General features: G+C 42.3%; 1 protein-coding gene across 2 annotated transcripts in view; it reads left to right on the top strand.

Annotated features, from left to right (window-relative positions):
- The window catches only part of GORAB (golgin, RAB6 interacting), a 41,500-nt gene that overhangs the window by 2,419 nt on the left and 14,376 nt on the right, over positions 1-24,705 (top strand). Inside the window, exons 2-5 of one of the 2 annotated variants that reach the window (XM_033959907.1) lie at positions 7,784-8,118; positions 12,756-12,859; positions 13,609-13,710; positions 21,004-21,144. In XM_033959907.1, coding sequence (XP_033815798.1) covers positions 7,784-8,118; positions 12,756-12,859; positions 13,609-13,710; positions 21,004-21,144 — 682 coding nt within the window. The remainder of the gene's footprint in view (positions 1-7,783; positions 8,119-12,755; positions 12,860-13,608; positions 13,711-21,003; positions 21,145-24,705) is intronic. The other variant, XM_033959908.1, reaches the window with a different exon arrangement.

Here is a 24,705-nt window from a genome sequence, read left to right as displayed (position 1 = left end):
TAAATGCTCAAACCTCCTCCACGCACATCATCGGCTGAAAAAACTTCCGTAGAGAATATACAATTGCCAGGATAAGTTGGCATTTTTCTATGCAAGTTGAATAAGCAGTATTGAATACAGTGGTGCCTCGCATAACGGACGCCTCGCACAGCGAACGCTGCGCACAACGAACTTCAGGTCTTGCTTCCCACAACGAACTTCGTTTCACACAACGAAGTCGCCCGAGCTGCATCCTTCCGCGCAGGCACTGCGCTTAACTGCCCTCTCTCCGCCTGGCTCCCATATTTTAAACCCCCCCTGCCGCCGCCGCTGCATATTTTTAAGCCTCTGCCGCCACCGCATATTTTTAAACCTCCCCCCGCCGCCACATATTTTTTTAAAAAAGCCACCACTGCTGCAACTTTTAATCTCACCCGCTCACTCGTAACTGGTGGTCTAGCAAATTTCCCAGCCAGAAGCGCAGAGATCAAGAGCAAGCCTTCTGTGCTACTGCCTGGGCCTGCGCTGATCTCTGAATGGCTGCAGTCAGCTCTCGCGGGACTCACAAGAACTAACTGCAGCCATTCGGAGATCGGCATGGGCCCACACAGGCGTGCAGAGGAATTGCTCCTGATCTCTGCGCTTCTGGCCTGTACGCCACTGGCTGGGAAAGATGGGAGGAATTAAAAAAGGTACCGAGGGGGGATGATTAAAAAGGTACTGGGGAGTATGTGGGGGGTGATTATAATACACAGCAAGGATCAACAAAACCCCTGTCTCCCCTCCCCTTCACATATATCCCCTCTACTATCAAGAAAATGGAATAAGCCAAATTATTATAGAATGCTACACAGAAATATCATGCTAACAGAATACCACAGTCACACATAGCAGGAATAAATTTATCTTTTTTTATGTCATCTTAGCATATTTTATGCTACAGAACAAATTATTTTTTTTAACATGTATTGTTATGGGAAAACGCGTTTCACATAACGAACTTTTCGCATAACAAACTTGCTCCTGGAACCAATTAAGTTCGTTGTGTGAGGCACCACTGTACTTGATAAAAGTGTTGCATAGATTTTGTTTAACTAGGAGGTTGGGTTTTTTGAAGCCAGTGACATAGCTTCCCTTTCTAGTATAGCCTGCATGAGTTTACATACTGGTAGCCTACGGGGATTTGAGGCTTTTTCCTCCTATTAGGCCATAAGAAAATTTCCTATTAATCATTGGCTCTGACTTAAAATGTGAAAGTTGAATACATAAGATATTGATACTATTAAGCTAGTCCTCTTTTTCAAAAACATAAATAGGGAAGTGTACTAAAACTATTTGGTGGTGTGAATATGTAGAGATCAGAAAAACGTATCAAACACATATATAATGATCTCTAAGAGAAAATTTCAATATTTAACATATTAATGATCTAGAGATGGAAATAACTAGCGAGATAATTAAATTTTCTGATGACAAAGTTTATTTAAAGTTGTTAAAGCGCAAGAAGATTGTGAAAAATTGTAAGAGGGCCTTGTGAGACTGGAAGACTGGGCGTCAAAATGGCATATGACGTTTGATGTGAGCACGTTCAAAGCGATGCATTTGGGAAAATGAAACTCGAGCTATAGCTAAGTGATGCTGGGTTCTATGCTAGAAGTCACTGCCAGCAAAAGGATCTAGGTGTCATTGTTGAGGATATGTGCGGTGGTGGTGGCGGCGGCGGCTAAGAAAGCAAATAGAATGTTAGGAATTATCAGGAAAGGTAGGGAAAACAAAAACGAGAATATTATAGTGCCCTTGTATCGCACTATGGTACGGCCGTAACTTGAGTACTGTGTGCAATTCTGGTCGCCGTATCTCAAAAAAGGTAGAGCGGAATTAGAAAAGGTACAGAGAAGGGCGACGAAAATGATAAAAGGTTTGGGACAACTTCCCTATGAGGAGAGGCTAAAGCGGCTGGGGCTCTTCATCTTGGAGAAGAGACAGCTTAGGGGTGATATGATAGAAGTCTATAAAATGCTAAGTGGAGTGGAAAGGGCAGATGTGAATCGCTTGTTCATTCTTTCCTAAAATACTAGAACTAGGGGGCACGCGATGAAGCTATTAAGTAGTAGATTTGAAACAAACTGGAGAAAATAGACGGATGCTAGGGTTCATTGGGAGAGGTGTGGCCCATAGAAAAAGTATAAGACTCTGGTGAGACCTCGTTTAGAATATTGTGTAGAATTCTGGAGACCATGTCTTCAAAAACATAGAAACAGGATGGAGTCTGTCCCGAGGAAGGCTAATAATAATTAATTTTTATATTCCGCCTAGCCAGCGGTTCATAGCGGTTTACACAATTAGGTACTCGGCATACTAAAATAGTTGGTGGTCTTCGTCATAAGGTGTATGAGGACAGACTTAAAGATCTCAATACAGTCAAACCGTGGTTTGCGAGCATAATTCGTTCCAGAAGCATGCTCGTAATCCAAAGCACTCGTATATCAAAGCGAATTTCCCCCTAGGAAATAATGGAAACTCAGACGATTTGTTCCACAACCCAAAAACTTTAATACAAAATACTATACGTACTTGTATTGCAAAACCTCGCTCATTTAGAACAGTCACTGCATTCTTATATTGTCAGAGAGAGAAGAACCATTGGTTCAGTTGTGATGATGTGATGCGTGTATACTGTATGTACTCGTATGGCAAGACCTCACTTGTTTAGAACAGTCACTACATTCCCACAGCGTCAGAGAGAGAAGAACCATTGGCTCAGTTGTGACGTGTGTATACTGTATGTACTCGTATTGCAAGACCTCGCTCGTTTAGAACAGTCACTACACTCCCACAGCGTCAGAGAGAGAAGAACCATTGGTTCAGTTGTGATGATGTGATGCGTGTATACTGTATGTACTCGTATGGCAAGACCTCACTTGTTTAGAACAGTCACTACATTCCCACAGCGTCAGAGAGAGAAGAACCATTGGCTCAGTTGTGACGTGTGTATACTGTATGTACTCGTATTGCAAGACCTCGCTCGTTTAGAACAGTCACTACACTCCCACAGCGTCAGAGAGAGAAGAACCATCGGCTCAGTTGTAGTGTGTGTATACTGTATGTACTCGTATTGCAAGACCTCGCTCATTTAGAACAGTCGCTACGCTCCCACAGCGTCAGAGAGAGAAGAACCATCGGCTCAGTTGTGATGATGTGATGCGTGTATACTGTATGTACTCGTATGGCAAGACCTCACTTGTTTAGAACAGTCACTACATTCCCACAGCGTCAGAGAGAGAAGAACCATCGGCTCAGTTGTGATGTGTGTATACTGTATGTACTCGTATTGCAAGACCTCGCTCGTTTAGAACAGTCACTACACTCCCACAGCGTCAGAGAGAGAAGAACCATCGGCTCAGTTGTAGTGTGTGTATACTGTATGTACTCGTATTGCAAGACCTCGCTCATTTAGAACAGTCGCTACGCTCCCACAGCGTCAGAGAGAGAAGAACCATCGGCTCAGTTGTGATGTGTGTATACGTATTGCAAGACATTGCTTTTATATCAAGTTAAAATTTAATAAGATGTTTTGCTTGTCTGGCAAAACACTTGCAAACAAAGTTACTTGCAATCCAAGGTTTTACTGTATGTATTCTTTAGAGGAAAGGTGAGAGAGTGAAGATATGATAAGAAGTTTAAACACATACGTGGCATAAATTTGCATGAGGCGAGTCTCATTTGAAAGGAAGCTCTGGAATGAGAGAGCATAGGAAGAAGTTAAGAGGTGATAGGCTCATGAGTAATCTAAGGAAATACAGTAAAAGTTTGGATTGCAAGTACATACAGTATACACACATCACATCATCACAACTGAGCCGATGGTTCTTCTCTCTCTGATGCTGTGGGAGTGTAGTGACTGTCCTAAACAAGCGAGGTCTTGCAATACGAGTACATACAGTATACACACATCACAACTGAGCCGATGGTTCTTCTCTCTCTGACGCTGCGGGAGCGTAGTGACTGTCCAAAACAAGCGAGGTCTTGCAATACGAGTACATACAGTATACACACATCACAACTGAGCCGATGGTTCTTCTCTCTCTGACGCTGTGGGAGCGTAGTGACTGTCCTAAACAAGCGAGGTCTTGCAATACGAGTACATACAGTATACACACATCACAACTGAGCCGATGGTTCTTCTCTCTCTGACGCTGTGGGAGCGTAGTGACTGTCCTAAACAAGCGAGGTCTTGCAATACGAGTACATACAGTATACACACATCACAGCTGAGCCGATGGTTCTTCTCTCTCTGATGCTGAGGGAGCGTAGCGACTGTTCTAAATGAGCGAGGTCTTGCAATACGAGTACATACAGTATACACGCATCACATCATCACAACTGAGCCGATGGTTCTTCTCTCTCTGATGCTGAGGGAGCGTACCGACTGTTCTAAATGAGCGAGGTCTTGCAATACGAGTACATACAGTATACACACATCACAGCTGAGCCGATGGTTCTTCTCTCTCTGATGCTGAGGGAGCGTAGCAACTGTTCTAAATGAGCGAGGTCTTGCAATACGAGTACATACAGTATACACACATCACAGCTGAGCCGATGGTTCTTCTCTCTCTGAAGCTGTGGGAGCGTAGTGACTGTCCTAAACGAGCGAGGTCTTGCAATACGAGTACATACAGTATACACACATCACAGCTGAGCCGATGGTTCTTCTCTCTCTGAAGCTGTGGGAGCGTAGTGACTGTCCTAAACGAGCGAGGTCTTGCAATACGAGTACATACAGTATACACACATCACAGCTGAGCCGATGGTTCTTCTCTCTCTTGACGCTGCAAGAGTGTAGTGACTGTCCTAAACGAGCGAGGTCTTGCAATACGAGTACATACAGTATTTTGTATTAAAGTTTTTGGGTAGTGGAGTTTCATTATTTCTTATGGGGAAATTTGCTTTGATATGAACAAGAATCTAATTGATAGCATTGAGAATATATTTAAATATATTTAAACCATTATTTTAAGTTGTAGATTGTGCACTGCCTTAATCTACTATAAAGGCCATCGTTATAGTGCGTCCAAAATAATTCAAATAAAACAGGCAGATATTCATTTTAAGCTTCACTTTTATCCTTGCAGAGACTTTCTGAATAATGGACTTGAATCAATTTGATTGAAATCAAACGTGACCTGCTTAATATACTTACACTCTTGGAACTATTGTTGATCCAGGGGCTTAAGCCAATTGCTGTTCTGAGTTCAAATTCAGATAATTATTTAACTTATGTCAATATGCCATTTATCTTTGGAACAGATGAGATCAAGTTTCTCATAAAGTCCTCTTGGCTGTCCTTTAAAAAATTTTTGTTTTCAGTTTTTTGCTTAGCTTTTTTTTTAACTATCCGTAGATGGTTTTTTGCATTCGCGTGTGCCCTAAGCTGGTTCTCGGGCTATTACTTTTCAGACTTCATCATTGTTGGGATACTTTGACATTCTCTAATTAATCAGAATAGATCTGGAAAATGCATGATGTCATGGGGATGAGGTTATGCCTGTTCTCATTTGGTTTTCATCCATCTGTCGGCAGTTAGTAAAAAGTGGCACTTCTGATTAATTTCCATTGGCCCAGTTCTCTTCCCATGTTAAGTTTCAACTACATGAGACATATTTATTGCTAGTCTTTGACTGCTGTACTGAACCTGTTTAAGGATCAAGAAAACCAAATATGTTTTCATAATTTGAACATTTCTCCTGCATCATGTGAAAAGCTTCAGTGTGACTGATATTCAGAGTGTATGTATTGGTGTCATTTATTTGTAAGTATATTTCACATCAGGAAGCTACTGTGCTACCTAGCCCATGAGAAAGTCTTGCCACAGTGGTACCTTGGTTTGCGAGCATAATTCGTTCCAGAAGCATGCTCGTAAACCAAAGTGCTCGTATATCAAAGCGAGTTTCCTCATAGGAAATAAGGGAAACTCGCCTGATTGGTTCCAACACCCCCCCCAGGCCACCGGCGCTGCTCGCTTCCACACTCTCCCACCCCCGAGGCCACTGGTATGCTTCTACCACCCCTGCCCGTAAATGCTTACCTCATTTCATAATTAGGTCTATAAATATGGTAGAGTACAAGTCAACAAAGTGTATGATAATTGGATTATTTGATTTTAGGTTTGATCACTCACCTTTGCAAATGTAACTCAAGGTGACTTGCCATACTTACATAGTAGGTATTTTCCTGACCAAAAAGGATTATAGACTTGGTTGTACCTGTGTATTGGAGGTTTGCGTGACCTGCTTAAGGTAGAAGGAATGTCAGCGGAAGAAGCAGGATTTCTTATAATACATCTTATCAGTGGTCATATTATTAAATTAGAAATGTCAGTACCTTCCATTTAAAGTTATTTCGATTAAGCTCTAAGGAAAAAGAATAGGAGGTACACCAAGTCCCTTGAACAAGTAAAGGCTTGTTGCCCAATAATAAAACCTAAGATTAAGTTACCCATAAAGCAGGATCTCAAAGTCCCTCCTTGAGGGCCGCAATCCAGTCGGGTTTTCCGGATTTCCCCAATGAATATGTATTGAAAGCAATGCATGCACATAGATCTCATGCATATTCATTGGGGAAATCCTGAAAACCCAACTGGATTGCGGCCCTCAAGGAGGGACTTTGAGACCTCAGCCATAAAGTGTACAAGGATCCAGTTCATCTCTGACACAAAATACTGATTCTACTGCTAACCCACATTCTTATGTTTCTGCCTGATTTTTGGGCACACATTTGCATATGATTTATTTATTGTATTAGACATAAACGTTGTTTACATTAGGGAGCTATGCACTAAGCTTCAAATTTTTGCATCAGCCTTCTAGTATGACCAGAGCAGTGTTCTTCAACTGCCGGTCCATGAACCGTTGCCAGTCTGCAGAAATTTCCTACTGGTCCACAGGGCCGGCACATGCATCAAGCCCGAGATAGTGTTCTTCAGCCGCCGGTCCACGGTGCGATTGATATGGCATTGTCTTCGGGCCGGCTCCCTCTTCCTCAGCGGCTCCTACATGCTTCCCGCTCCTGAACCGTAAGCCTTCTCTCTAACGTCACAACGTCGGAGAGAAGGCTTCCGAATGAGGCGTGGAGCACGTGAGGAGCCGCTGCCCGCGTCTGTGTGCACTGCAGCACTGAGGAAGAGGGAGCCGGCCTGAAGACAACACCGGGGTTGCATAAAATGGCCAGGTGGGAGCAGGCCAGAAATTAAGGCACAGCATGGAAGGAGGGAGGGAGACAACAAAGGTAGGGGGAATGATTTTAGTTTTGAAGAAATGCATTTGTTTCTTTGGGGTTGTACTGCAAGCAGAGTCTTGCATCTTAGGGTTTGTTTGTATATATTAGTACTTTTAATTTTTGCTCCCGTAGTTGGGTAAGTTGTTCGGGCGGGGGGGGGGCGGCTGGAGCGAGGGGGTTATCGGGGGGTGGGGGGGGAACGTATCAAAGCGAGTTTCCATTATTTCCTATGGGGAAACTCGCTTTGATAAACGAGCATTTTGGATTACGAGCATGCTCCTGGAACGGATTATGCTCGTAATCCAAGGTACCACTGTATCTAAGAAACATACTATAACAAAAAACAAGAATTTAGGCCTTAAGAGGAAATAAAGATAAGAAACAGATAAGTTGATATTTGAGCAAGTGAATCGAGCAAGGATGCTTTATAGTGCAACATTTCTACATGGCCCCAATATAGTGGATTAGAACTGATGGTGGATTGTTGGGGCCATCGATTAATTTTCTTGTCTTCTTTAAATACTTATAGATCCGTTGGAAGTGTCGGAACGATCACGGCAACCTCCTTCTCTAAAGAAGAGTCGCCAGCAGTTGCAGCGAGAAAAGGCTGTTCAGCAGGAGGTCCAGAGGAGAAGTCGGCAGAATGGAGCAGCCTCTCTGCCCTTGGAACAACAGCTCTCTAAAACCAGAGCCAGGCCCACTCCGCAGCCAGCCCTTGCCCCACCCAGAGATCATAGCCCAGGAGGACAGGAAAAAAAGCAGGGTTTGGAGACTCCAAAGGACAGCCAAAAAGCACTTGAAGATCCCTGGGGACTGTCTACAGAACAGGACCTGTCGCAGGAGAAAAAGGAAGTGGAATTGTTAGTAAGTCTATGAAATTAAGGGGTTCATTTAGCACTTCTGTATGTTGACAGTATTTTTTGCCCTTAAAATTGTGAGATATTTTACAATTTGTAATGTAACGGTTATCGAATGTTCTGTAGTCCTGCATACTCTTTGTCCTGTGTATTCTGGGAGATTGGAAATCTGGGAAAGATCTCGTAAAAGTTAATGGATATTTTCCATTACCTTTCAAGAAAATCCATGGATTGTTTTTTCACTCCTTTTTTTCTTCTCTGCATGAGAGATGAAACATTGAGGAATTCCAAGCCCTTGGTGACAACATATATGGCTCTGAGGGAGAAAAAGGAAATGGAGACTGTGTTTCCTTGAAATATTAGCCTGGTTCATTAAAACACTGCACTCGGGAGTATATTTTATCATAACTGGCTATTAATCATGCTGCTGAAGTGCCATTTTAGAATGTTGTTAAAAGTGAAATCTTTTTAAGATGAATGACAATGAGCTTAAACCTTACATTTTAGATGAAGAATGTAGTGTTTGTCTTCATATGTTATTCCCTTTTGGATGCTTCTGTATAAATATTTATTTAGTCGTATTTATAATTGCAGCTTCTCTGTTAGCTTAGAGCAGTGGTCTCAAACTTGTGGCCCGGGGGCCACATGCGGCCCGCCAGGTCTTATTTTGAGGCCCTCAGTATGTTTATCATAATCACAAAAGTACAATAAAACCGTTTCTTGATCATATGTCTCTTTAGCTATAAATGACAATATTATTATTAAGACTTAGCCAAAAGGAAAGATTTATAAACTATAAAGAGTTTTACCTCATGCAAAATTGTCATTTCTTTAATATTTTTTTCTGAGGCCCTCCAAGCACCGAAAAATCCAAAATGTGGCCCTGCAAAGGGTTGGAGTTGGAGACCACTGGCTTAGAGTGAGTCAGAAATTATGGATTAAATAGAATGAGTATAAAATCAGAGCTAAAAGTGAAAACTCAAAATTATCACTTGCCATACTTTCACTTAAATCTTAAAAAGCATAAGAATAGCCATACTGGGTCATATCAGTGGTCCATCTAGCCCAATATTCTGTTTTCAACGTTGGCCAACCTAGGTCCCAAGTAACTGTCGGAAACTCAAATAATGTTAGATTTTCAGAAGGTAGTGATGACATGCTTTTTGTACGCAGCCCATGTATCATACTTCTTCTTTGATCCTTAGTGTTTTTTTAGTTATTTTTTTTTAGTTTTTCAATTTTTTTACTCAACTTTGTGCACGTAGGGTCCCTCCCAACATGGCGTCATGTTTAGCTCTGCTGCATCAGAGCGATGGTTCTTGAAAACCAAAAAAAATTCACATAATTTCTGGAATTTATTAAGATGTTTCAAAAAAATCTTAAGGCACGGTCCAAATAGTTTAAATCTTCATCACACAAACAAAACATGGCAGTTATGTTGGGAGGGAATATGCACATGAATTTGAAAAGCGACGTCTCAGGGGAGACATGATAGAAACCTTCAAGGTCATGAAGGGCATAGAGAAAGTGGACAGGGACAGATTTTTCAAACTAAGGGGAACCACAAGTACAGGGAGGCACTCGGAGAAATTGAGAGGGGAAAGGTTTAGAACAAACGCCAGGAAGTTCTTTTTCACCCAGAGGGTGGTAGATACATGGAACGCGCTACTGGAGGATGTGATAGGCAGGAGCACGTTACAGTTTCAAGTTTATTAGTTTTTAATATACCGACCATCAAACAGATATTTGGCCGGTTAACAATAAAATTTAAAAGGTGAGAGAGATAAAATATAAAAAAAAAAAAAAAAATTTAAAATAGTTGTCATTTTACAAATAAATAGTGCGAACATATATGATATCAACAAGACAAACTTGAAAGTGAGGATAATAGGGAAGGATGGGGAAAAGTTACATTTTTAAGAAGAAAAGGAGAAAGTGGGAATGGGGTAAAACGTATAGGGTACAGGGCTTCAAAGAAGGTTTGGATAGGTTCCTAGGGGACAAAGGGATTGAGGGGTACAGATAGGAGTAGAGGTAGGTTATAGGAATAGTCAGGGACCACTGCTCAGGCAATAGGCCTGATGGGCTGCCGTGGGAGCGGACCCCTGGGCGAGATGGACCTCTGGTCTGCCTCAGCGGAGGCAACTTCTTATGTTCTTAATCAAAGCTAAGTCACATTTATATTTTATATAATAAAAATTTGACCCCCCCCCCCCTGAAAACTATTTAAGAATCAATGAGGAAGTATGATATGCAAGACATGTGTGAATATTAATAGCTCATTTAGCAGGCAGCACACAATCAAGTGATTTTCCATGCTGAGGAGCCGGCTGAGATAGATCTAGGGGGAAAGTCTCTAACTAGCACCTAAATTTAGGTGTCGGTAGGCGGCCTTCTGATTCCTAAGTAATTGAAAATGCAGTCAGAAACAGCAATGTTGAAACGCCTACCGATGCCTTAATAAAAGCTGAAATGACTGCTGGAATCGCGGCTAGGTAGCCACTTTAGGTTACGGAATTCCAAAGTAGTGGTGGGAAATGCTGGAAGAGGCGTTAGTTGGGCTATAGCAGCTACCCAGCCATGAATCACGCCAAGATAGTACTGGGAAAGCGAATGCCTGCCATCCTGAAGAGGCGGGTCTACGACCATAGGGAGTGGGCATTCCTCTGGCCTGCCTTCCAGAAAAAGGTATGGGGGAGGGTCTTGGGGGTGTTTGGGGGGATGCTGGCATCCCTCCTGGGGATGTTAGGGGGGTGGCAGTAGGAGAGAGTGGGCATCCCTCCTGCCGGGGATGTTGCAGAGATGGCAGCAGGAGGGGTTGGGTATCCCTTTTGCTGGGGATGTTGCAGGGGGGGTGACGGCAGGAGGGAGTGGGCATCCCTCCTGCCGCGGACAGTGTGGATGGGTTCAGAATGGCAGCGCGAGGGAGTGGGCATCCCTTCTGTCTGCCGACTTGCATTGGGATTCGGGGGGGGGGGGGTGTTCCCTGCCGTAGCCACTCAGCTGATCATAGTAGGGGAGTTCCCCCTCTCCCATCTGCTGAGTGGTAGGGACTTCTCAAAGCCGTGATTCTGTAACTGGCGCCATCAAATGTTTGACAGACGATCGCGGCCACCGACTTGGCCACCGGTTACAGAATCCAGAAGATGCCAAGTTTTATGCTTACATTGCCGGGCTTTTTCTGGTCCCTGCCGATCTTGACTACAATATTATTCTTCTAAAGTTTTCTACTTGTAAACACCACACAGTCGAACAGTTTTTTTTCTTATGCATGGTTTTAAATTTAATCAAAATATTTGCAACTCTGGTTGCAGAATGACAAAGTTGTAACCTTTGAACTAAGGCCCTATTATTTACATGGAAACAAGAAATCAAGCTGTGTCCCTTTTTTTTCTCGAAAATACCCCTATAGAGCTCGTAACATCCTTAAGAATACTAGGGGTTATTATCGACAACAAACTTTCTTATCATGATCACATAAGTAACACTGTAAAATCATGTTTCTTTAGACTTCGCTTAATTAGATCAATTTCTAAGTTTCTTGAACCTAAATCTTTAAATATTCTACTTCATTCATTAATCATTACTAAACTTGACTATTGTAATTCACTATTCACAAATATTACCCAAAAAGAAAAGAAACGCTTACAAATTATTCAAAACACCGCAGTTAAGCTTATCCATAAGGGTGAGAAATTTGATCATGTTACACCTTTTTTGATTAAATCACACTGGCTGCCCATCAATCATTGCATTACTTATAAAATTTTATTATTAACATTCAAAACTCTTTATTCATTAGTAAAGTTCTTATCCCATATATTACTTCACGTTCCCTTCGTTCAACAAATCAAAAACTATTAGTAATTCCATCTCTAAAAATTATTGGAACCTGTCGCCAAGAAATATTTTCAGTAACATCTCCACAACTTTGGAATTCCTTACCTTTACAACTGAGAAATGAAAGTAATCTAGACAATTTTAAAAAGAACTTAAAAGACCTTTTTATTCACAGATGCTTTTAACCTGTAAATTGCTTTATTAAACCTTTTTTCTTTTCGTTAACTTTCTCTCTGATATTATCTATTCTTTTATGTTTTGTTTTATTTAGTTTTTGTTTTGTTTGCCTCTTTTGTTTTATATTTTTAATACTTTGTTATATTACATGTTTTTAATACTTTGTTAAAATTACATGTTATTTTATTTATTGTAATTCGCTTAAAAAAATTTTCAATTAAGCGATTAATCAAAAATAAATAAAACTTGAAACTTAATATTATTGAATGGTTTGACACTAAGGGCCCTTTTTACAAAACTCACTGAAGCCCATTCAGTTCTTGGCTTTTATTTAGACACTTTTTGATGATCAAGTTAATCATGTAGTAGGTTCTACTTTTTTAAACGTCAGTTTTAACTTTTGATATCTCTGTTTTTCAAAAAAACATTTTGTCATATTAGTTGAGGCTTTAGTTATTCATTGGATTATTCTAACAGTTTATATAGTTCTCTCATGATGAAATTACTATCCAAGCATCAAACTCTTCAGAATATTGCTGTAAACTTGACTTATTATCTGAAGAAATTTGATGGTGATCCCTTCATTGCTTTAAACTTCATTGACCAGCCTGATCTCCCTCTTTTGAGGTCACATCCGAGTCGCAGGATCAGGAAGTGACATCAGAGGGAGGGAGCTCAGGCAAGCGCAAGCAGCAGGTGATGCTGTTCACTGCCAGTGAAGATTTGAGGAGGTATGCTGGGGGGGAATGTGGGCACGGTAGGGTAAAGTTCGGGCCCATTTGTGAAAGAAAAGGTTGCTCCTTGAAACAGATCTTTCTGAAAAACCAGAGCATGAAGAACAGTAATCCATGTTTTCTGTTCGATTCAGTGGAAGTATTAGATTTTGTGTGTGTGTGTGTTAGCACTTTTGAGTATTTGAATTTTCTCTAGCTGTGTCTTATCATCTGTAATCATTCCGTAATGTGTCTTGGGGTGAAACATGCATGTTGGGAGAGGAGAATACAGGAGTTCTTCACTATAAGTTAAGTGAGGTTCCTTGCATTTTATAGAAAAAAATAAGAAATAGTTACATTCACAATGAATAAAATATGAATAAAGGTTGGACTGATCCAGAGTTTAAGCAACTGGCTTGGTTTGCCTGATTGCTACCCGAAGGTCCATACAAAAATACTTTGAAAAAAGAAAAAAAAGTTTTTGTAAATGCGAAAACTTCAATGATAAAGTCACAGTAAGAAGTAAATAAGATTTTATGCTCCAGCCTTTGATATGTTGGCGTATATGTCTAAACAGCTGATTTATGATATATGATTTGATTGATGATACAGCAGTGATATTTGTTTGCTTGCATATAGTTGGGGTGATAAGGACATTACCATGTATTTCTTCTCTAGCTGTCCCATTGCATTACTACCTTTTCTAGAAATTTTTTGTAGCATTACTTTTGCAAAATAGACTAAATAATGCTATAATTATTTAACAGGAAAGAAAAATCACGTTTAGATCAACTCCAACTTGAGCAAAAGCTGATGGAAGAGAAGAATAAACGCAAAAAAGCTCTTCTGTCCAAAGCTATAGCAGAGCGGTAAGAATGCTAACTGTTTCCTGTAACACACATTAAGTATAGCAATATAATGCTTGGACTTTTCATGCATTGCAGTTAGCATCCTCCCTAACCTGGGGCTGCTTTCATCTAATGACAATATATAAAATCTCCATTTCTAGAGCAGCCTGAGCTATACCAAATTTTATTGTGAACTTTTTCAAATATATTTGGGGAGAGTTTTCCTACCTATGTATGTTTAGCTAAGGCTGATTTTCCTCGTCATCAACAGCAGATGAATCCAGAGACATCTACCAGCAGGTGGAGACAGAGCCAAACTATCTTATAGGATGATGAGCTCCCTGGTCAGCCAGTATTCTCTGTCTTCAGCAGGCATATAAATGGTCTCTCATATGCTCCTGGTCTCATCTTCTGGTTTGCTCCTGCTCTAGGTTTCCCAGTTCAGTAGAGCCTGGTGGGCGTCAACCTATTCTACAGGTACACCTGGCAGTACGAGATCTCTCTCGCACAGTTTAAAAACAAAGGAGAGCAGCTCTGCTGCTGCAGCTTTAATTTTTGAGTGGAGAGATTTTTCTGGCTGGCAGGGCTTCATGGAGCCAAGTCTGTTTTGAGACCTCATATATGTAGAAAGTGTGTTTCCTCAACCCAAAAAAAAAGAAAAATGCTCAGTGCAAAGGGAGGATAAGGTCATAGCGGAGAGACTGAATGAATTCTTTGCTTCTGTCTTTACGGAAGAAAATGTAAGAGATCTATCTGAACCAGAAATGGTTTTCAAGGGTACGTTAGATAGATTGTGAGTCCGTCGGGACAGAGAGGGAAAACTGCTTGAGTACCGTTCTGAGCTCCCCTGGGAGAACGGGATAGAAAATTGAATTTAAAAAATAAAGTAAAATGATGCGGAGGAACTGAAAGACATCTCGGTGAATCCGGAAGATGTACTAAGCCAAATTGACAAGTTAAAAAGTGATAAATCGCCTGGACCTGATGGTATACATCTCAGGGTACTAAAATAACTCAGACATGAAATTGCTGACCTGCTGTTAGTGATCTGTAACCTGTCACTAAAATCGTCTGTAATACCTGAAGGTGGCCAATGTTATGCTGTTTTGTTTTTTTAAAAGGCTCCAGGGGAGATCCGGGAAATTACAGACCAGTAAGCCTCACTTCAGTGCCGGGCAAAATGGTGGAAAAAATTATAAAAAAATAAAATTGTGGCGCACGTAGACAAACATGATTAAATGAAACGGAGTCAGCAATGGGTTCAGCCAAGGGAGATCTTGCCTCGCAATTTCCTTAGGTCTTGGATGCTGCTTTGGCAGACTTATCTTTTGCAGTTCTATTTTGCAGCTCTCATGTTTTTAGAGGCTACTCTGACGGCATTTCTCACTGCAGAGGCTGCTCTGGCAGTGCTCACAGGGCTCCAGTGCCATGCTGGCAACACTGTCCTGTCTTTGAGACTGCTCTGGCAACAGTGACTACTTGGGTGACACTTTTCTGTTACTGATGCTGCGTTGGTGGCACTCTATAATAATAATAATAACTTTATTCTTATATACCGCCAACAATCTTGCGACTTCTAGGCGGTTTACAGCAAAGAATATTGCAATGTACATCTGATAGTAACAGCATTAATGATAATAACAACAGTTATGTACTGTAGGGTCGTGAAGTACCTTGCGGTTTGCACAGGGTTGGAAGTTAGTGATTGGGGTTAACAGTTTACAAGAACAGATTTGGGGAGTGATTGCGAAGGGGGTTATTGTCCTTGTTCGTTGCCTAGGTATTTTGTGAACAGGTATGTTTTCAGGTGTTTCCTGAATTCTCCATAGTTGTTTGTGTGTGTAATTAGTTTATCTAAGTCTTTGCCCCATAAGGCTGCTTGATAGGATAGAAGTTGTTGATGGTATCTCTTATATTTGCATCCTCTGGCTGGTGGGGAGACGAATTTCAGGTGTAATCTTCTCTCATGTCTGTTGGTTGGGTATGAGAAGAGGTCTATTATGTATGGTCTAGGATGTCAGAAACTGTTCTGGTGGCTCTCTCTCCAGTCTCGGCTGATGTTCTGCTAGCATTTTATTGTCTCCGGTGCTGGTGTTACTTTGGTAAGAAAACAAGAAGGCAACCAGTCTATCTTTGGTGTAATTTAGTGTTATCCAACATCTGGGTAAGCTTTCTGCTTTCTATATGTATATTTTTATGGTTATTTTTAATTTCATCTGTTTTATTTTCAAGTTTTAAATTTATGAATTGATATATTAAGATTGGATGACACAACCTCTTTGGCAAAACACAATCAAGTCGGGCACTTTTATAGCCTGAAAGTACATCTAATAAAGACTATTTTGGTTGGTCTGTTTCTCTGTCATTCCTCTGCTTCTACTTTGACAACACTTTACTGTATCACATTTGGCCTCGACGGCACTTTCCTGGCATAGATGCTGCTCTGGCAGCACTTTCCTGCCTCCACATCAGCTCTAGTGGCTCTCTGGTATCAACTGCTATTCTGATGGCACTCCCTTGTCTCAGGTATTATTCTGGCAGCACTTTCTGGTTTCAGATGCTGCTCTGGCACCTCTCTCCTGTCTTGGGCTATTTTGGCACACTCTCAGTGAGGTCTCAGGCACTGCTTGGGCAGTTCTTTCTCTCATGCTCGGAGTCTGCTCAGGCAACTGTCTCATGCCTCTGGTATGACCCTGCTCCAGCGTGGTCTTCTGTGCCCTTCAAATGTCTGAGTTTCTTGGCTCTTACTTCTTCTGATTTTGGGCTATAGAATAAATTCATGTTCTTTCATTTGGAGCCTGTCCTCGGGATAGTGTCTCTGGGGTGCCTGCAGTATTTGGTGACATGTTGGGAGTCATGAGATCTCTGCTGTTTTCTCTTAGATCCTGGGCAACTGTGCAGTTTTGGTTCTCATCTTCAGGAATCACCGAAGGCAGTCGTCTTTGGAGCTGACAGCACGATGCAGTAATTTGGGCACTGCCAGTGGTTTTGGTCTCGGGGCCAGATCTTCAGGCTGGGACCAGATGGTCTAGTACTGGTGCACTCCATAGCAGTGCCTTGCAGCTTCATGGAGTCTGATTGTGTTGGTAACAGAGCCTACCTTCAGTAGGCTCTGAATTTTCAGTAGTCCATTGTCTCCAGGAGGCTCCTGTCTTATGTGCCTTATTGGGTGCCTCCTGCCCCTGGAGGGATGTGGCTGTGGCACCTTCATGGTTGCAGCTTATTCGGTTTGTTCTTGGCCCAGGGACTTTTGTTCCTGGTTACTTCTCTTCCAGCATCCTGACCGTTGAGGGTGCTCTTAGATTCCTGTTTTTAGGGGCATTGGGATCCTGAGGTCTGGTTTTGTCCATATCCCGGTTCCTCTTACTTTTTCTTGGCCTCAGCAGCTATTCTAGACTTTGGTCCGATTGGTAGCTGCTGTCAGGAACCACCGGTAGTATCTCTGTGACTTCTTTATTGGCTCCAGCTCTTGCTAGGGCTGTAGCTGTAAGCCTACATGGTACTCGCTGATGCAGGCATGATGCTCGTTTCCCCTTATAAGGTGTTGCAGGGCATGGTTACCTCTCAATGTGGCACTACATGGGTACAGATTCTGAACTGGAGGTCTGGTGCAGCTCTGTTGCTGGATTTCATGTGTAACTCTCTCACTGAGTATTGCGTGCACCCACCTCAAGGGGAGGTTAAGTGCAGTTTCTTCACAGCATATAGGGCTCAGCTCGCTCTCTGCATGACTTTAGCAGCGTCATCTCTCGAGCGTAGCTCCATCTCAGGATGTCGAGCATGGACTTATCTCTAGAGGTCAGGCTAATCTCGATCTCCAGCTGTCGATTGCAGCTTCATCTCTGGATGATGAAAGCATCTTGAGCATATTTCATTGCTGTATGTCAAACGCAGCTCAATTTCTGGATCTCCAGAGGTAAGGTGTATTTCCTTCCCCTGGCCGTTGAACACTGCTCCATTTCCTTGGATGTAGAGTGCAACTCTGACTCCTGGCTGTTGAACTTAGCAGTTGAGTGCTTCTGCATGTCGAGCACAGCTCCATCTCCGGGATGTTGAATGTGGCGCCATTTCTGGGGGGTCAACCAAGATTCTATATTTGGATGTCTCTGGAGTCAACCACAGTTCCATCTCTGGATACTGGGTGCAACTCCGTATCTGGGTGTGACTCCATCTTGGGCTGTGGATGACAGCACCATTTTGGGTTGTGGGATGCAGCACCTTCTCTGACTAAGTGTATCTCTGGCTGCTGCTTCCTTGCCTGCTATCTCTGATTGTCGAACGTTGCGTCATTGCTGGCTATATGGACGTTGGCTGCATATCCATGTCTGGGTGTAGAGCACAGCTTTGTCTGTGCTCCTCAGTCCTTAGTTGTTGGGTGCACATTGACTACCCCTTATAGGGGGTATAATGTTCATTTTTTGGCACAGGGGACTCTGCTCTGGCTCCGTTTAACCTTGTGCCAGATCTGGGTAGTTTATCTTTTAGCTCTCCTCTGCACTTCCTGAGGTGACTGGGTTCGGTATGACTGTTCCTCAGGTTGCCGGCTGCCTTGGTGATTCATTCTTCTTAGCATTCTTTTTATTATCTCACCCCGATGAGGACTGCTTTGCTATAACCCACACGTCTCTGGATTCATCTGCTGTATCCTTTTATAATTAATCTGATGTATCTATTTTTTATCTGTAAATCGCTTAGCAAATTAAATTAAGCGATTCAATAAGTCAAAAATAAACTTGAACTTGAAACTTGCTGTTGATAACAAAGAAGGAAAAATTATGTCTTACCTGATAATTTTATTTCCTTTTAGTCACAGAAGATGAAGTCAGACTTCCGTCCTCTTGTCTTTGATGTTTGTTTGATGTCTCCTTTCTTCTGTAGATATGGGGACTTGACAATGCTTGCATGAGATTTGTTGCCAGATTTATATATCTGTGAGGAGGGATTTCTATGCCTATTGGTTTTCAGTTGCTGTTCTTCTGCTTTGCTATAAGAAATATTGGCTGACCAGGTAGCTTACCATCCAATAAGACAAAGCTCATTTGGGTTTTCTCTATCTTCACATGCTGGTAGATGGTCATAGCCAACACGTCTCTAGATACATCTGCTGTGACTAAAGGAAAGACAATTATCAGATAAAACATCATTTTTCCTTAGCTGCTTGGGATGTGTGCTTACCAGTGTAGGAGTTTGCTTCCTGGTCATGAGATGGGTGCACAAACAAAGTACTTCTCAGAGTCTTTTGTTAGAATCTCTGGCCCTAGCTATTGTTCTGGAGCCAGGCAAATCAAATATACATAGTACTTTGTCCATATTCACCAAGTTTACAAGTTGTGCATCACTACCCTCTTTTTATTTTTTCTCAGTAGTTTATGCTTAGATGCATTCACGTTTTTTTTCCCTCAAACGCCTTGGAACTCTAGAAGTGGAGCACTGATAGCATTGTTGTCATTATTTGTAAAAGGAGGTCCAGTGAAATATAAAGCATACAAGTTAGAATCCTAATCCTCTGAGGATTTGCAGTTTGATGCCTCATTGACAAAATAAAACTAAACCTTACGTTTATAGACCGCATCTTCTTCTCTATAAAAACATTCATAGTTTTAAGGAGAAATGAACTGGGAATGGAAGGGAGGCCATTTTGTTTTCAAGATCCACAGACACTTGTGACGTTTTGTAAATGATGCCCTTACTGAGAAGAGATTAGACCTCATAATTTGATTCCTACTATTTGGATGGCTTATGGACAAGTGACCTAGAAATTTTTCACATCTAGGATGGTAGGCCCAGTTCCCCATGTGAACAGTGAGGATAGCCCATTCAATCATGTGTAAAAATCTGAAATTCATTAGCTTTTAGCTTAGTCGATTTGTCCATAACCTTGATGCACTAGATCCAAAAAGCTACAAATCGGCAAAATGGAGAGTTTAGCCTATTTGTCCATATCGCCATCCGTTTGAAAAATGATATCAGCTTGGTCTAATTTGTCCCACCAATGGACTACGAGAGGCAAATATGCTCAAGTAGGGTCATCTTAAACTGCCTAGTGCTTTCTGTGCATCAGATGTAAGGGTACAACACAGTAACTCCCCCCTCCATATTCGTGGGGGGTTAGGGACAAAGCCCACCCACGAATAAGAAAAATTTGCAAATAACTTTAGGGCTGACTCTGAACCACTCCTGCCTCTCGGACCTCTCCATGCCTTACTTTTAAAGCCTGGTGGTATAGCGGTGAAGCTGCGCTAGAGCAATCTTCCTATGCTCCTGCCTCATGCAGAGCCTCAATCAAAAACGGTTGCCGTGATGTTCCTGCTGCAGTCATGAGAGGCTGAGGGAGCTTAAGGCAGCCATTTTTTTATTGTGGATCTGCACAGGACAGGAGCATAGGAAAATTGCTCTTTTTCTTGGTTCCCTGCTAAACCACTAGGCTTTAAAAGTAAGGTGTGGACAGGTCTGGGAGGCAGGGTGGTTTGGTGACTCATGAATATGGAGGGCGGCGTGTACTTTTGAGGCTATATATGTGTAGGCATTAACAGGGGTGGAGAATAGGCAGAATGGTGTCTGCTCTTACCAACATGTATTTACATCTGCTTTGGAGCAGGTATAATGTTTAAACCTACCTTCCTTGTGGTAATTTTATAAAGGCACATAGGCGCAAGTGTTGCCTTTAGAAAAAAAGTGCATTATGTGCGTCTTTCTTGCCAGGTACCTTTTATACAGTTGCCCTCCACTTGCCTCAGGATGGTGATTCAGCTATATTTTCAAGTTGGAAATAAGATCTGAGGTACATAAAGGAAAATACTGATTTAGAGAGGTCATTTCGTAATTCTTTCTTTATGTTATAAAAGGTAGCTTGTTTCCTGTAGATGTGCATTCCCATTGGGAATATCCCTCTGTATCAGGGGTGTCAAATGTCGGTCCTCGAGGGCCACAATCCAGTCGGGTTTTCAGGATTTCCCCAATGAATATGCATGAGATCTATTTACATGCACTGCTTTCATTGTATGCATATTCGTTGGGGAAATCCTGAAAACCTGACTGGATTGCGGCCCTCGATGACTGACATTTGACACCCCTGCTCTACATGGATCTCCTTCTTATTGTTTTACTTCTACATTCTAAAGCCACTCGCACTTGCTTGAATGCTTCCTTTGGCTATTATGAGTTCAGCTTTCACATATGAAAAGTCCAAGCCAGTCATGGTAAATGTTTAGCTATATTCCATGCGCAGATAAAAAAAATCTTTTTAACTTATGAAAGTTAAAGAAAGCTTTGCACTTCTGGTTGTTGTTTGTTTTTTTTTTGTGGCATATGTAGATCCAAAAAGACACAAGCAGAGGCGGTAAAACTGAAGCGTGTCCAGAAGGAGCTGCAGGCCCTGGATGATCTTGTGTCCACTGATATTGGCATTCTTAGAAACCGAATTGATCAAGCTTGCATGGACTACAACTATGCTAAGTATGGATCCCAATTGCGAGTTGTCCTTCTTTGGCAGGGAAGGCATTGTGTGTGCTGCTAATTATGAAAAAGCTTTCAAATGCTGAATTAATTATTGCAAATTTTCTAGGAGAATGGCTGAGACCTCTCCAATCCAACCTCTTCACCCCTATTGGCTCAACAAGAGATGAAGGGTGGGATAAGGAAGGGAAGGGGGGAGAGAACCCCTCTGAGATCTATTACAGCACTTTAGGGCCTGATATTAATAAGACTGTTTATTTGTTTTTTCCTCCTTCTTGTGTCTAGGAGTGGAAAGCTTAATAAATCAACCCTTAACCATTGCTTTGCACTGTTAGAATACAGAGCTAGCATGCAGTCCTTTTCTCCAGTCTCTGTTTCAGTACACCTCCATGCTCTCTCGTTCTCTCACTCTCTTGCACTCTCTCTCTCTCTCTCTCTCGTGCTCTCTCGCACTTGCACTCGCTCGCTCGCTTGCTCTCTCGAACTTGCACTCGCTCGCTCTCGCACTCTCGCTCGCTCTCACACTCTCGCTCTCTCTCTTTCGCCTGTTTTTCGCTCTCTCGCTCTCTCTCTCTTTCACTCACGCACTTGCATCCTTTTCTTCTACATTAGTTTATTTCCCTATCCTCTTCTCCCGATTTCTCCCACAGCAACCTCCCAATCTAGCCTTCACCACCTAGGAAGTTGGCCAAATCCCCATCAACTAGTCACCTGTTTCTCCATGTCATTGCTGTCCTAGACCCTGGCCCCTTATCTACTTGGTCTTGCCTCCCCCCTCCCCCTGAATCTCCATACAGCTAGCCCTGTTGACTTTGATCTTTATCCTTTAATCCAGGACTGAGCAAATATTTAGCCCAGAGAGCTGCATTGTAAGCCATGACTGTGTTGAGAGAACTGATCTATTTTGAGGGAGGAGGGGGTGTCTGGTTTTCTTGTAAACATCTTACTGTAGCCTGGAACTAAGTATACATATTGTTAAAATACTCCTCCCTCTGGGATGCCACATGTTGCAGGTGCAGGTTATTTCTTTCTCCTCTCAATTCGCAGTGGTAGTGTGAGAAATACATCTACTTAAGCTGCTGACAACATAATTCAGACTCCTGAAAGTTGACTTTAAATGATGAATTGATATTTGCGTGTCATTACAGGCACCTCAAGTGACAGGTGTCCATGGTCTTCATTTCAGTGTCAGCCTAATGCTATGGGGAAGGCCAAAATTGTGGTGCTGGCAGACTGGGACTGGTTTGTGAACTTTAGTTGCATGCTAAAGGCAGCTGTCACTGTTTCTGTGGCCTCCAGAGAAGGAGCTTCCTCTTGCTGTGCTCTGTCAGTGACTTTGAACCACATGATGCCGAAGTGTGAATATCCCCAGCAAAGGGAGATTGGTGTTGAAAGATACCCAGGACCACAGGCTGCGCCAAAGCTGACACGAGCAGCTACTTCTGTGGCCGCTCGTGCTAAAGATGGGAAGGGACAGAACGCGCTCACGGTAGGGGAGAGGGGGCACCACCGCCCCGGGCGCCGCTCTCTCCCGCTACGCCACTGTAAGGCACGCAAAGCAAGCATCATGGATCAATCAGCATTGTTGACTTTACATTCTTTTAAAGCTCTCTTCCCTCCATTTCCAGTCTTCTACTCGAGGCGTGTTTTACCTGTTCCTTCCCTTCTTCATCCGTTCAACAATATTGCTGTTGCATTCTTTTAAAGCTCTCTTCCCTCCATTTCCAGTCTTTTACTCGTGGCGTGTTTTACCTGTTCCTTCCCTTCTTCATCCGTGCAACAATATTGCTGTTGCATTCTTTTAAAGTTCTCTTCCCTCCATTTCCAGTCTTCTACTCGAGGCGTGTTTTACCTGTTCCTTCCCTTCTTCATCCATGCAACAATATTGCTGTTGCATTCTTTTAAAGTTCTCTTCCCTCCATTTCCAGTCTTCTACTCGAGGCGTGTTTTACCTGTTCCTTCCCTTCTTCATCCGTGCAACAATATTGCTGTTGCATTCTTTTAAAGCTCTCTTCCCTCCATTTCCAGTCTTCTACTCGAGGCGTGTTTTACCTGTTCCTTCCCTTCTTCATCCGTTCAACAATATTGCTGTTGCATTCTTTTAAAGCTCTCTTCCCTCCATTTCCAGTCTTCTACTCGAGGCGTGTTTTACCTGTTCCTTCCCTTCTTCATCCATGCAACAATATTGCTGTTGCATTCTTTTAAAGCTCTCTTCCCTCCATTTCCAGTCTTCTACTCGAGGCGTGTTTTACCTGTTCCTTCCCTTCTTCATCCATGCAACAATATTGCTGTTGCATTCTTTTAAAGCTCTCTTCTCTCCATTTCCAGTCTTCTACTCGAGGCGTGTTTTACCTGTTCCTTCCCTTCTTCATCCGTTCAACAATATTGCTGTTGCATTCTTTTAAAGCTCTCTTCCCTCCATTTCCAGTCTTTTACTCGTGGCGTGTTTTACCTGTTCCTTCCCTTCTTCATCCGTGCAACAATATTGCTGTTGCATTCTTTTAAAGCTCTCTTCCCTCCATTTCCAGTCTTCTACTCGAGGCGTGTTTTACCTGTTCCTTCCCTTCTTCATCCGTGCAACAATATTGCTGTTGCATTCTTTTAAAGCTCTCTTCCCTCCATTTCCAGTCTTCTACTCGAGGCGTGTTTTACCTGTTCCTTCCCTTCTTCATCCTTGCAACAATATTGCTGTTGCATTCTTTTAAAGCTCTCTTCCCTCCATTTCCAGTCTTCTACTCGTGGCGTGTTTTACCTGTTCCTTCCCTTCTTCATCCATGCAACAATATTGCTGTTGCATTTTTTTAAAGCTCTCTTCCCTCCATTTCCAGTCTTCTACTCGAGGCGTGTTTTACCTGTTCCTTCCCTTCTTCATCCATGCAACAATATTGCTGTTGCATTCTTTTAAAGCTCTCTTCCCTCCATTTCCAGTCTTCTACTCGTGGCGTGTTTTACCTGTTCCTTCCCTTCTTCATCCATGCAACAATATTGCTGTTGCATTCTTTTAAAGTTCTCTTCCCTCCATTTCCAGTCTTCTACTCGAGGCGTGTTTTACCTGTTCCTTCCCTTCTTCATCCATGCAACAATATTGCTGTTGCATTCTTTTAAAGCTCTCTTCCCTCCATTTCCAGTCTTCTACTCGAGGCGTGTTTTACCTGTTCCTTCCCTTCTTCATCCATGCAACAATATTGCTGTTGCATTCTTTTAAAGCTCTCTTCCCTCCATTTCCAGTCTTCTACTCGAGGCGTGTTTTACCTGTTCCTTCCCTTCTTCATCCGTGCAACAATATTGCTGTTGCATTCTTTTAAAGCTCTCTTCCCTCCATTTCCAGTCTTCTACTCGAGGCGTGTTTTACCTGTTCCTTCCCTTCTTCATCCATGCAACAATATTGCTGTTGCATTCTTTTAAAGTTCTCTTCCCTCCATTTCCAGTCGTCTACTCGAGGCGTGTTTTACCTGTTCCTTCCCTTCTTCATCCATGCAACAATATTGCTGTTGCATTCTTTTAAAGCTCTCTTCCCTCCATTTCCAGTCTTCTACTCGAGGCGTGTTTTACCTTTTCCTT

This window comes from Geotrypetes seraphini, chromosome 10 (assembly GCF_902459505.1).
Source record: "Geotrypetes seraphini chromosome 10, aGeoSer1.1, whole genome shotgun sequence".
NCBI classification, from domain to species: domain Eukaryota; kingdom Metazoa; phylum Chordata; class Amphibia; order Gymnophiona; family Dermophiidae; genus Geotrypetes; species Geotrypetes seraphini.
This window is presented reverse-complemented; position numbering and strand designations above follow the sequence as displayed.